Genomic DNA, 12691 nt, shown 5'->3' with positions numbered 1-12691 from the left:
GAAGGGGACGACAGAGGATGAGGTGGTTGGATGGCATCACCGACTCGATGGACATGAGTTTGGGTGGACTCCAGGAGTTGGTGATGGACAGGGAGGCCTGGCGTGCTGTGGTTCATGGGGTCACAGAGTCGGACATGACTGAATGACTGAACACCAGCCGTAGATGCCAGGAGCTGTGCCCCACGTATATTATCTCACTTAGTTTCACATTAACTCTCATTTGCCTCATGTTACTAAGGAGAGGACTGAGACCCAGAGACGTTAAGTACTGTGTCTAATATCTCAGGGTTAGTAAGCCATAGAGCCCCACTTTATTCCCCAGGACCAGCTACATAAGGCACGAAGCCCAGTGTCAAAGGAAAATGCAGTCTCTTGTTAAAAAACAAAAACATGAATAAGAGCCTCATAAGGACAACAGCAGAGCGTTAAACCACGAGTGGGGCCCTTTGAAGTGGGGGACCCTGCGTGACTGCCACGCACCCATAAACGCACGGCCTGACTTGAGAACGTTGGCTCTAAGCCAAACCCCAGAGCCGAACAACACGCGGTTCGGCCAGGATTGACTTCGGCAGGTAAAGAGCAAACGGGAGGGTTCCGTGCGCGCTGCGCAGGCCTGTCCTCTGTAAACACCAGCCTTGTCTTCAGAAAGGGCTCGGGCTGTTTTCCAGCCCAGGGGTGCCTGGTGCTGAGCGCCGCCGCGGGCTTTCTCGCTCACAACAGGGTGTCCTCGCTAGGCCGGTCTCCCCTTGCCGGACGTTACCAGAGGCCAGCTGGTGGCGGTGCCTGGAGCCTTCCGCTTAGGAAGTCCACTTGTGATGCTCTGGGCTCCGTCTGCCTGACCCGCGGCTTCTCACCCCCAGCCTTCGCTGCCCAGGGACCTGCACCCCGAATCCCGCCGTGGGCCCCTTGTGCCTTCCAGCCTGTCTGGCCTGGGGCACAGGCGTTGTGTCTGTTGTTTCGGGGCTCTGGGAGAACAGTGGAGTTTTTGGAGAGAAAATAGGAACCAGCTATCTCTTTTCTCCTGGGGCTTAGTTTTGCTGGAGACACAAAGTGATTCCTTCCCGCAGAAAACCCAGGGCAAGGTGATAACTGCGGATCCTTACCGAGTGCTTACTCTGGGCCTCCTGTTTCACCGTGGATTTAATCTCCAAAGGGTGCTCAGACTTCACATGTGGCCATTTAAGCTGTAAGGTAGGTGTTGTTAATAGCCCCCTCATTCAGACGAGGAAAGCAAGCCAGAAAGGTAAATTGCCCAAGAGCTGAGTTAGCAAGTGGAAGGATCAGAATAGAATTTTAATTCCCTGAGTTCTAAGGCCCTGTGACACCTTACTTCAAAGTTCTATCAAGCCTTCAAGAAGAACGGGCAGGGAAGTCTTGAGGGCCCAGTACAAACAGAGGCAAAAATCCAGGAATGTGTCCTTCCTGTTGCCTCAGAGCAAAATTCCAAAAAGTAACTTCTGGAATTTTCTTAGAATAACAGGGTTGAGTGTCAAACTGGAGAACAGCCTCTCCATATAGTTCATCAGAGACAGGGGACACAGACAGACAGACAGACAGATACACGCACAAGATACAGTATAACTCAAAGATGGCAATTACTTTACGTCCAAAGTGAAGTGATGGCCTTAAAGAGGCTTATTCAAGGCTTGGAAGTGAAAGTTGCTCCGTCGTGTCTGACTCTTTGTGACCCCATGGACTATAAGTCCATGGAACTCTCCAGACCAGAATACTGGAGTGGGTAGCCGTTCCCTTCTCCAGGGGATCTTCCCGACCCAGGAATCAAACTGGGGTCTCCTGCATTGCAGGCGGATTCTTTACCAACTGAGCTCTCAGGGAAGCCCCTCAGTTCAGTTCAGTCACTCAGTCGTGTCTGACTCTTTGCAACCCCATGGACTGCAGCACTCCAGGCCTCCCTGTCCACCACTAACTCCTGGAGTTTACTCAAACTCATGTCCACTGAGTCGGTGATGCCATCCAACCATCTCATCCTCTGTCGTCCCCTTCTCCTCCTATCTTCAATCTTTCCCAGCATCAGGTTTTTTTTCCAATGAGTCAGTTCTTCGCATCAGGTGGCCAAAGTATCCCCTATTCAAGGCTCATTTGAATATTACTTCTTGAGGGCCTGAGAACTTTGCTCTAATTTTAGCGTCCTAGCCTTTGAAACCCAGAATAAGGAGCCCACCCACTGTAATAAGATCCACACTACTGCTTACACTTTGCATTGGAAGCATACGGTTGACTGGTTTCCCCCACATTTTCCTTGAAGCCCTGCAGAACCAGACTGGGTGATGTTACATGAGTCTGAGGATAACCGGGTGAAGGCGGTGGTGTTGGATTGGAGCCTCCTCTTCCTGCTTTTCTCTCAGGCTCTTTAGATGATGGGAATATCCCCTGAGCACTGTCCTGATCCAAGCGGTGGAGCGGATCCTCTCTAAAAGCTGGTAGAAGGGGTGCAGCACTTGTGAAGGCTGATAAGATGCCAGCTCTGCGGGTTCAAAGCCTCAGTGTGTCTCCCTGCGCCTGCAATGTGCTTCTTTCTGAGATATCCAAAATAAAAGATAATCAGGCCATTGGGAGACAGTCAAGCCATAGCCATAAATGTTTCCATAAATTACCAGGATATTCCCAGGTGTCACCATACCCTGCAGGAATTGGAGCTGAATAGGCACCTTTATAGGACTTCCCTGGTGGCTCAGATGGTAAAGCATCTGTCTACAATGTGGGAGACCCGGGTTCAATCCCTGGGTCGGGAAGATTCTCCAGAGAAGGAAATGGCAACCCACTCCAGTACTCTTGCCTGGAAAATCCCACGGACGGAGGAACCTGCTGCAGGCTGCTGTCCATGGGGCTGCAAAGAGCTGGACACGACTGAGCGACTTCACTTCATTGGGCGCCTTTATTCCTTTTTAACAGGGCTGTGCTAACGTAAATCAGATTATTCCAGAGGGAAATGGTGACAGAATGATTTTGTCCAAGTTCCTGAAAACACCCGAAAAAAGTTCTGAGAGCCTATTTTTTTTTTTTTTTTTTGCACAATTAAATAAAAATCATGGTGAGTCAAAGAAAAGCAAGATTGGAAGGCTTGCCTGACAGTCATTTAAAAAATAGAAGCTATATAATTTAGATGATTTGTGATAAGAGGTTTGAATGATTCTCACTGGAAAACTGAACAGGAAAATAACCAGGTGACTCAACACCCAAAGGCGGGAAGCAAGAGTGAGTCCTCCAGGCCCACAGGAGGCTGAGTGACGGGCCGGCCGTCGGCATTATCCTTCCTGTGTTGCATTCCCAGCATGCTAATTACCATGAGCCCAATAGCTCACTCACTGCGTGGACTTAGAGACAGGCTCCCCTTCAGCTGCTCTGTGTGCGAGAATGTTACGTTAGGTGACCAGCTAGGCGCTAGTTAGCGTGTGCAACACTCACCGGCGTGACTCCCGAGTAATTTAGTCCCGTCTCTGTGTGATGTGTGTTAATGCTGTAAGCCTTTTTCTTCCAGCGACACTGTCTTCAGTCCCGTCAGAGAGAGTGAGCCAAATATTCACTAGTTACTTACCTAACTGCAGAACTCTCGAGAACGCGGATGAGGGTGTTTTTGAAGCACTGTTTGAAACAACAAGCTACTAGATCTGCTATTAGAGGATTTACACATCCATTCCACCACCGAACCTTTATTTCACATCTGAATCCAAGGATCCTTGGATTCCTGGTGCAAGAAGTGGGTGGGTCAGGGCGGGCAGGACTCAGATGGCATGGAATTCCCAGGCCGAGGAGCTCAGCATCCCGGTCCATGTGAGAAGGAGCACGCGGCCTCTCCTCCCCCACTCCTGACTGTTTTCAGGCTTCTCCAGGCAGGCCTGTATGATCCAGGGGTTCTTTCTGAGTTCATCCTAGACCACGCATCCTCCTTCATGTGGAACACCCATCACCCTAAGAAGGCAGATGCTGGAGACAGCCACAGTCTGGCCCATGGAGGGGATGGCCCTGGGATGAGGCTGGATAGGAGAAGCTCTTTTCAAATCTAAAAGAGTAATGGTAAACCCTCCTCAGGTGCTCAGTGTCCCTAACCAGACACGCTGAAGATGTCTGATGTTTCTGAAATGGGTGGTACCATTTCTCAGCAGAAATGCAGGTCTAGATGATTACAGATCTCCTAAAATGTCATCTAATGAAATACATGTCATCTTATCAGATCCTGGAAACCTGGACCCTCTTGAAACTGTGTATGGAGAGAAAGAAGAGATGCAATGCAACGGTGTTCTAAATTTTGTAGGGCTTTTAGAATGGAGCTCTCCTAAAACTCATGAAGTTCAGGGTGGGGATGAAGAAGCCCTCTAGGAAGTCAGGTTCTTTGGTTCAGTTCTCTAATTTCTCTGCCGCTTCAACACTCTCCCTCTCTCTTTTTAATATTTCTCACCAGGGTATGGGAATATTGCTCCAAGCACTGAAGGAGGCAAAATCTTTTGTATTTTATATGCCATCTTTGGAATTCCACTCTTTGGTTTCTTATTGGCTGGAATTGGAGACCAACTTGGAACCATCTTTGGGAAAAGCATTGCAAGAGTGGAGAAGGTCTTTCGAGTGAGTACTGCGTCTGTTTAAACCCTAACCTCTGTGATCCAATTGGCTTTAGCCTGGAAGGATCCAGAAGAAATTACCAGGGTTTTATGGTGTCATTCTCACTTTTAATGGGATAATTCAATGTTGTGGTCATATTTTTTTATTTCGACCCATGGTAGTCACAGGTACAGTTCCTAATTCTTGTCTCTTGTCAGTCTCCCTGGAATCAGAACACAAGAGGGTTAAGTGTGGATTTTCCAACACATATTTTGGAGACATGTGGCACACACAACTTCTTATTAAAGAAGGGAGATGTGTTTTTTAGTGTATTGGCAATAAAGTGGTGTTCAGTCGCTCAGTTGTGTCCGACTCTTTGTGACCCCAGGGACTGTAGCCCGCCAGGCTCCTCTGTCCATGGGATTCTCCAGGCAAGAATAGGAGTGGGTTGCCATTTCCTCCTCCAGGGGATCTTCCTGAACCAGGGATCAAACCTGTGTCTCCTGCGCCTCTTGCATTGGCAGGCAGATTCTTTACCGCTGTGCCCCCTGGGAAGCCTGGCAACAAAGTAGAGAATTATAAGCCCGTCCATTTTGTTATTGGAGCTCCTTCTCTCTGTTTTATTTCCAAGCCCAGCATCTCTAGGCTGATCCTGGCTTCTAAGACCTCGTCCAGACGCCTGCAATTTCCAGACATTGCTTTGTATCTGTCTCCTCAAGGCCCCTTCCTCTCTCTTCTCCCACAGCTGAGTGCTCCCTCAGCAGTAGTCCGCTCACATACTCACTCATACTAAGGTGTTAATGATTGCTATTGCCTTCGTGAGTTTTTCTTTTTGAGAATACTCACCTTGAAACAAGGGACAAAAATCTCAGTGCGAGGGGTTTGTTTACTAGAGGTGGCATTCCTGGTATCAGTGACAGGCATGTGGAGTGATTGGACTGGGCTTTCCAATGCCCTTTAGCTCACACCCAATCATAAAATTTAACAGAACACTTGTTTTGTTTAGCAGTAAGATCATTTCTGCTCTCTTTCTCATCTCTTTACCTAATTCTCAAGTCTTTCAAACTTCCTTCAGGGAATTATTTCTTATGATGGCTTCGTATTTAAGAATGACAATTTGAGCTCTTTATCAGAATCTGGAAATGATGGGCAGAAATAGGCCAGTGGTCAGTTCTAGGGCTGTGCTTGTTTTCCCCTGTGAGACAAGAAATCATGACATAAACTTCTCTTTAGAGGAATGTAAGGGAGTGCGCCCCTCGAGCCGTTTCATAAATTCTCATTGAGTTAAGTGGAGGAAGGAGGCGCTAGAGTTGGCTTGGGGATGCCTTCTGTAAGCTCGGGGCTTTGGGTGAGCTGACTCAGTTTGCATGTGTGCTTGCTAACTCACTTAAGTCGTGTCTGACTCTTTGCCACCCAGTGACTGCAGCCTGCCAGGCTCCTCTGTCCATGGGGATTCTCCAGGCAAGAATACTGGAGTGGATTGCCATGCCCTCCTCCAGGGGATCTTCCAGACCCAGGGATCAAACCCGGGTCTCTTGCACTGCAGAGATTCTTTACCACTGAGCCACCGCGGAAGCCCCTGCCTCAGTTAACTCATTGGCAAAATGAGGTGGAATTTGAATTCACTTTGTAAGGTCTTGGTGATGGTGAAATGGAATAATGTATGGAAAAGAGCTTGGCACAGGGCCGGACACAGAGTTCAGTGCTGCTGAGTGTCTGTCTCCCGAAGGGGGCACTTGTTGGCAAGCAGGACACCCATTAGAATTTCATGAGTGGCTCGGTGACATGGGGGGTCTTCCTGGAACCTTCCACAACCTTTGCTCCGAATTGCTGGCTGGCCAGCCAGCCTCATTAGAGTGTGCAGCTGGGCTCTGTGGTCACCATGGAAACCATCAGATGCTCATGTCCCCCTACACCAGACATGGCAAACTTGCCTCCAAGGGCTGTTTTGAACTTCTCAGAGGTAGCCTGTTAGCCATGGCCTGATGGCTTCTGAGTTAGACAAAAATGAATCCGGTGGCTTGAGCACTCAGAAGAACAGAATTCAAGTGGAGAAATGTCTGATCTGGCGTTTTTATTTTTATATCGCTTCTCTAGATCTGAGTTTATTCGTGGAAAGGAAGGATCAGACTACAAGCTTTCGAAATTCCCCCTTAGCAAAAATAAAATTTGGAAACTGTATTCTAAATGAGGGAAGAGGCTGCAATCATTTTGACGGCATCTGCTCCTGAATTTGGGGACTTTGTTCCCTTAATGAATTTCTTACTGCAAGTAGAGAGGACGGTTCTCCTTGCCCTTAAAGCTGCGTCTCAAATGGATCATTACCAGGGCTCTGGGACAGAGCCTTCAGAATCTCACGTTTCATTTTATGCTGATGGCCCGCTCCCTTCCTTGCGGTGCCATCAAAGATCGGGAGTCTTTCAGGAAGGAGCCCGCAGTGTATCACTGAATTCCAGCACACGATGCATGCCTTTGCAGACCTTGGAAGTGGCAGTGGAGGGGTGTCTGAGTTCCAGGAGGACTATGAACACACTTCCCCAACCTACGAACAAGCGTCTCTGCTGCAGTTTGCTTGCTGTGTGCAGTTTTGGTAGAAAGTCTCAAGGCTCTTGGCTATCCATTTGAGCTACATCTAAAAGGCCACTTACTGCTAGTTGCTCAGTCCTGTCTGAGTCTCTGCGGCCCCGTGGACTGCCGCCCGCCAGGCTCCTCGGTCCGTGGGATTTCCCAGGCAGGACTAGGAGTGGGTAGCCATTTGTTTCTCCAGGGGATCTTCCCAGCCCAGGGATCGAACCTGGGTCTCTTGCACTGCAGGCTGATTCTTTGCCATCTGAGCCACCAGGGAAGCCCTATTTTGAGAACTGAAAATTGCATAAACCAACAAAGCTTGGGTTGTGAATGTTTGGTTCCCCCGAGGATGATTTATTTACTTTTCACTTGCTCCGTGATTTAGTCTTTTCCTTCACCTGGTATGCGTTCTCTCAGCTCTTGGGAACGGAGGATTTTTAGTGGAGTAAAGGTAAAATATACGATCTAGGCGCTTGGATTCTGAGGTGACACGGTTTGGATTCTTTTATCCCATCCCAGGTCTGAGCCTCATTTTGAAGAACTGTTGAGGGTTATTGTATTAATATCATGTAGAAATGCCAAAAGCATTCTTAAATATCTGACTCTTGGGGGTTTTATGGGGTGAATAAATGAAAACTCTTTTTTCCCCTCTGGAGTTATGAACTAATTGAGAAATAGATACAGAAGTCAGATAGAGATTAAAAGGCCAGCTTTCTTGCTAATAAGCTCATCAGAGAATGTAGTTTTAGCTTTGATGCCAGAAGGACTTACTAACCATTTTCACCCTGATTTAGAAGGATTTCCATGCTCTAGTAGTTTTGTATTGCTGTGTAGCAAATTAGTACCAATGTAGACACTTAAGGCAGCACTGGTTTATTACATCATTGTTGTGTAGGTAAGACATCACGGCGGGCTTGGCCAAGGTTCTTGGTCAGGATATCAAAGGCTAAAAAGTCAGAGTGTCGACCAGGCTGGGTTCTGGGTCTGGGGAAGAATCTGCTTCCACACTCATTCAGATCTTGGAAAGAATAAGTTCCCTGTGGTTGTAGGACTGAGAGTCCAGTTTCCTTGCTGGTCATAGGGTGGGGGCCATTCTCACCTTCGAGGTGGCATACACTCCTTGGCACAGGGCCCCTCCTCTTTGAAGACAGCGTGGAATCCTTCTTCTATCTCAGTGGCTTCCCCTCTGCACTCTCCTGTCAGCTGGAGAAAGCAGTGTGGACTAAGAGCTCATGTGATTAGATGTGAGTGTGTGTGTTAGTTGCTCAGTTATGTCCTCCTCTCTGTGACCCCATGGACTGTAGCCCGCCAGGCTCCTCTGTCCACAGGATTCTCCAGGCAGGAATACCGGAGTGGGTGGCCGTTCCCTTCTCCAGGGGCTCCTCCCAGCCCAGGGATCGAACCCGGGTCTCCTGCACTGCAGGCAGATGCTTTGCCATCTGAGCCACCGGGGAAGCCCAGGGTTAGATGAGAGATGGGACCTCTCTCCTCATCCCGTAAGGTCAACTGAGCGTCGTGGGAGTGATCGCTCACCCGGGGCCGGGTTCTGGGGCTCAGGGTGCTGCAGCTTTGGCCGTTTTAGAGACCCCGCCCCCACACCGTCTTGGTCTTTGGTCCACAGGCCTCCTTGGTGAGGGCAGGGTCTGCTCTACTTGCTGCACCAGACAGAGCAAAGCAGAGGGCAGTTCCCTCGAGGGAAGGTTTCAAACAAAAGAAACCTTTGAAGACGGTTTCAAATAAGAGAAAAAAGGGGCCGAGCCGAGGGAACTCAGTCCGTTCTGCTGAGCCTGCCGGGCGAGGCGACTCGGTCCCTCCTGCCGAGTCCGCTGGGCCAGGAAAATGGACCTTGCCCTGTGCTGATTTACAGAGGGTTAAGCATTCGACACAGCTTACCCGGCGGGAAGCCTGGAGCGAGGTTGGTTCAGGCTTCAGGCATCCTCTTCCCAGTAACACACTAAGGATTCTGGTGTGAGTTCCAGAGTGTGGATTTTCCCCGCCACATGGAATTCTCTGACACCAGCTCGGTGTCTTACCATTCAGCCCAAGTCTGGCCCTGTCTACCTAGAATTCGCATCAGGTCCCACAGGCCTGCTCTCCGCCTTAGATGCCAATGGCGAGTCAGCTTGTTCGTGTGCTTCTGATGAGTGGAGGTTCATGCATCAGAGGTTCCCCCCACCCCTTCCTTCCTCGGGTTCAGTCCGTTTGTTAAAGTGGCTCAGAGAACTCAGGAGACCAGCGTACTCACTAGACTTCTGCTTCATCACCAGGGGTATTTAAGGGTGTGGATCAAAAGTGAGACAGAGAGGTACCCAGTGCAAGGTCCAGACCCAGTAGCGCCTCCCCAGGGGTCTGGGGCCAGGCCTGCTGGCATGTCAAGTGTCTGGTTTACCAACCTGGGATTTTTATGGCGGTTTCATCTCCCATGGGTGTGATTGATTCAGTCGTTGCCCATTGGAGATTGATTCAATTTCCAGTCCCTCTCCCAGTCCCACTGGAAATTAGCGGTTGGGAGTGCAGTGGGGGTGTGGCTGAAAGTTCAGCCCTCTGTTCCTGGTTGGTTTCTGGTCTCCCTGGTAACCAACTCCCATCCTTAGATGACCCCAAAACCACTTCATTAACATAATAAAAGAAGCTTTATGGCTTTCCGGAAATACCAGGGGTGTTAGAGCCTTGTGCCAGGAAAGTGAAAGTGAAAGTGAAGTCGCTTAGTCCTGTCCAACTGTAGTGGGTTGCTATTTCCCTCTTCAGGGGATCTTCCTGACCCAGGGATTGAACCCATGTCTCCTGCATTGCAAGCAGATTCTTTACCACTGAGCCACCTGGGAAGCCCTTTGACTCTGTCAGAGGACGTTAGTTTACGTACGATGGCCACAAATACCACCAGCTTACTCTTACCCCCGCCGAGTCTTCTGCCGCCTGGGCATTTCTCCAGACGTGAGGGGTTTTTTTAGGGAAACAGACATGACATTGCTCACCACAGCTTTGGCCTCCAGTCACAACCCACTGGCTTGAACAAGTCACCCTGCCGCACCCACGTGGAAGAGGGCCTGGAATGCACTGTTTGATCTCCAGGAAGGCGAGGGGGTGGGTAAATTGATGAGTCATGTCATGTGCAGATTTTCTGGGACTACCTGTAGGGCCCTGTAGGGTAACAGCATCCCTGGGATTTAGACGCAGATGGCCTAGGCTCTCTCTTTGGGGACCACATCTCTAGTGATGCTCATATTGCATCCAACAGAGGTGGAGCCCGTGATTTGTTAAGTGACTTGCCTAAAACCACACAGAGTTGAGTGAGTGAGCCTGGACTTGGGATGATTTGTAAATATTTATATAACATAAGGAAAGCCTGGCGGCTCAGCGGTAAAGAAGCCACCTGCCAATGCAGGAGACATGGGTTCCATCTCTGGGCTGGAAAGATCCCCTGGAGAAGGAAATGGCAACTCACTCCAGTATTCTTGCCTGGAGAATCCCACGGACAGAGGAGCCTGATGGGCTACAGTCCATGGAGTTGCAAAAGAGTCAGCCATGACTTAGCGACTAAACAACATACAGATTGAAAGTATTTCTTCCTACGTTTCCAGCCAGAAATCTGACCAGTTAGAAAGGAAGGATAATTACTTGGGATTGAGCAGGGCTGACCTTGGTACCAAAGCAGCTTTGGGAAGTGGGCGGCCTCTCCCTTCCCAGCCATGGGCTGGCTCTTGCTGGGCTGGGCTGACTGTCACGTGATAGGATGCTGTAGGAAACTTGGTCAGATTTTGGACTGGATCTCATTTTCTTGCTCTGAGTTGGACTTTGGCCTCTGGTAAAGAGCAGCTGCCTCTTTTCATCTGGCTGATCCACAGGCTTTCCGATAGTACCTCCAAAACCAAGGGACACTTTGCTTCTTCTTTGGCCTTTCCCTCCCAAGGAAACAGCAGAAATGTTTATTTGTCTTTGGAACCAAAGGAGCTTGGGTGTAGCTGACAAATAACATGTTACCCTAGGCTTATCAATGCGGTGATAACTTGGGGACTTTAGAACCCACCAAATACTTAAGACAGGGTGATGACAGTCTCAATCTGGTAATGACGTTCAATTCGTGGGCGAATTAGTCACTTTGGGTTGGAGAAAGGGGCTGGCGATGAAAGCCAAGGGCTCCAGAGACCTCTGCCGCGTGCCTGGCATGAATCAAGGAAGGGTTTTGAAGAACATCTTTGGCTTCTCTTTCTCACAGGGTGTCTTTGAGCTAGTCCCCACAGCAGTGGGGTTAGCAAAATAATTATTATTTCAAGAAGATAAAAGCTCTTGTTTTGGGAACTGCCTGTTATTCTCAGCTCTGTGGCTTCCACTATGATTTCCAGCTCTTGGCATCTCTGGTGAAGGTCACTGGGATACTAGTCATGTGCACCAGCATCTTGCCTAAAGAGTCAGGGGGGCGGGGGAGGGCCAGATGGTGGGCTGAGAGTGCCTGACGGTGTGTGGGTGTGCGTGTGAACGTGTGTCTGTCTGCCTCTGTGACACGCCTGTACTAGTGCATACCGTACATAGTGCAGTCTGAGAAATAACCCAGTGGGACTAGTGTCACACGGACGCCTTGCTGGGCTGTGCTTAGTCGCCCAGTCGTGTCTGACTCTTTGCGACCCCGTGGGCTGCAGCCCGCCAGGCTCCTCTGCCCATGGGCTTCTCCAGGCAAGAATACTGGAGTGGGTTGCCATGCCCTCCTTCAGGGGATCTTCCCAACTTAGGGATCGAAGCCAGGTCTCCCGCATTGCAGGCAGAGTCTTTACCATCTGAGCCACCTGTTACATGGATTTTGATCAGAGAGAAGACCCTGGTTTTAATGTGAACAGTTTGCTTTCTAACTTTTCTTAAGAGGCTGGAAGGGGATGGGAGGTAAATGTTTTTTGAGATATATTTATTTGCTTATGGCTGCCCTAGGTCTTCACTGCTGCATGGGCTTTATCTCTAGCTGTGGCGAGCGGGGCTGCTCTCAGCTGCGGCGGTGCCCGGGCTTCTCATTGCGGTGGCTTCTCCTGCTGCAGAGCAGGGGCTCCAGAGCATGTGGGCTCAGTAGTTGTGGCTCAGTAGTTGTGGCTTAGTTGCTCTGAGGCATGTGGGATCTTTCCGGGCTTCGGATCGAACCAGTGTCTCCTGCATTAACGGGTGGATTCTACCACTGAGCAACCGGGGAAATGCTGGTAATGGTTTTTAAATGCACAGAAGGCATATATTTTTAAAGCTTTCTTGATTAGGTTCAGAACAGCTGAATTCATTTAAGAGTATTATCCCTGATGTTCACTTGGGACGAACTATGTAAGTGACATCCACCAAGCAGACCACACAGCATCTCTTAATGACGCTGTGATGAAATTTGTCCATGATGGAAGAAAGAGAAAGTCACTCAGTTGGGGCTGACTCTTTCCAACCCCATGGACTGTACAGTCTATGGAATTCTCCAGGCCAGAATACTGGAGTGTGTAGAAGATCCCCCTTCTCCAGGGGATCTTCCCAACCCAGGGATCGAACCCAGGTCTCCCGCATTACATTCCTTACTGGCTGAGCCACCAGGAACGCCCGTGTCCAT

At 49.5% G+C, this 12691-nt stretch overlaps 1 protein-coding gene across 3 annotated transcripts in view; it reads left to right on the top strand.

Annotated features, from left to right (window-relative positions):
- KCNK10 (potassium two pore domain channel subfamily K member 10) overlaps window positions 1–12691 on the top strand; it is a 150508-nt gene that overhangs the window by 105422 nt on the left and 32395 nt on the right. For all 3 annotated transcript variants that reach the window (XR_006270150.1, XM_043472716.1, XM_043472715.1), the window contains exon 4: window positions 4421–4581. Coding sequence is in view for 2 of the 3 variants with exons in the window: in XM_043472716.1 (XP_043328651.1) it covers window positions 4421–4581 (161 nt within the window). In the remaining variant the exon portion in view is untranslated. The remainder of the gene's footprint in view (window positions 1–4420; window positions 4582–12691) is intronic.

This window comes from Cervus canadensis, chromosome 6 (genome assembly GCF_019320065.1).
Source record: "Cervus canadensis isolate Bull #8, Minnesota chromosome 6, ASM1932006v1, whole genome shotgun sequence".
Classification (NCBI taxonomy): Eukaryota; Metazoa; Chordata; class Mammalia; order Artiodactyla; family Cervidae; genus Cervus; species Cervus canadensis.
This window is presented reverse-complemented; position numbering and strand designations above follow the sequence as displayed.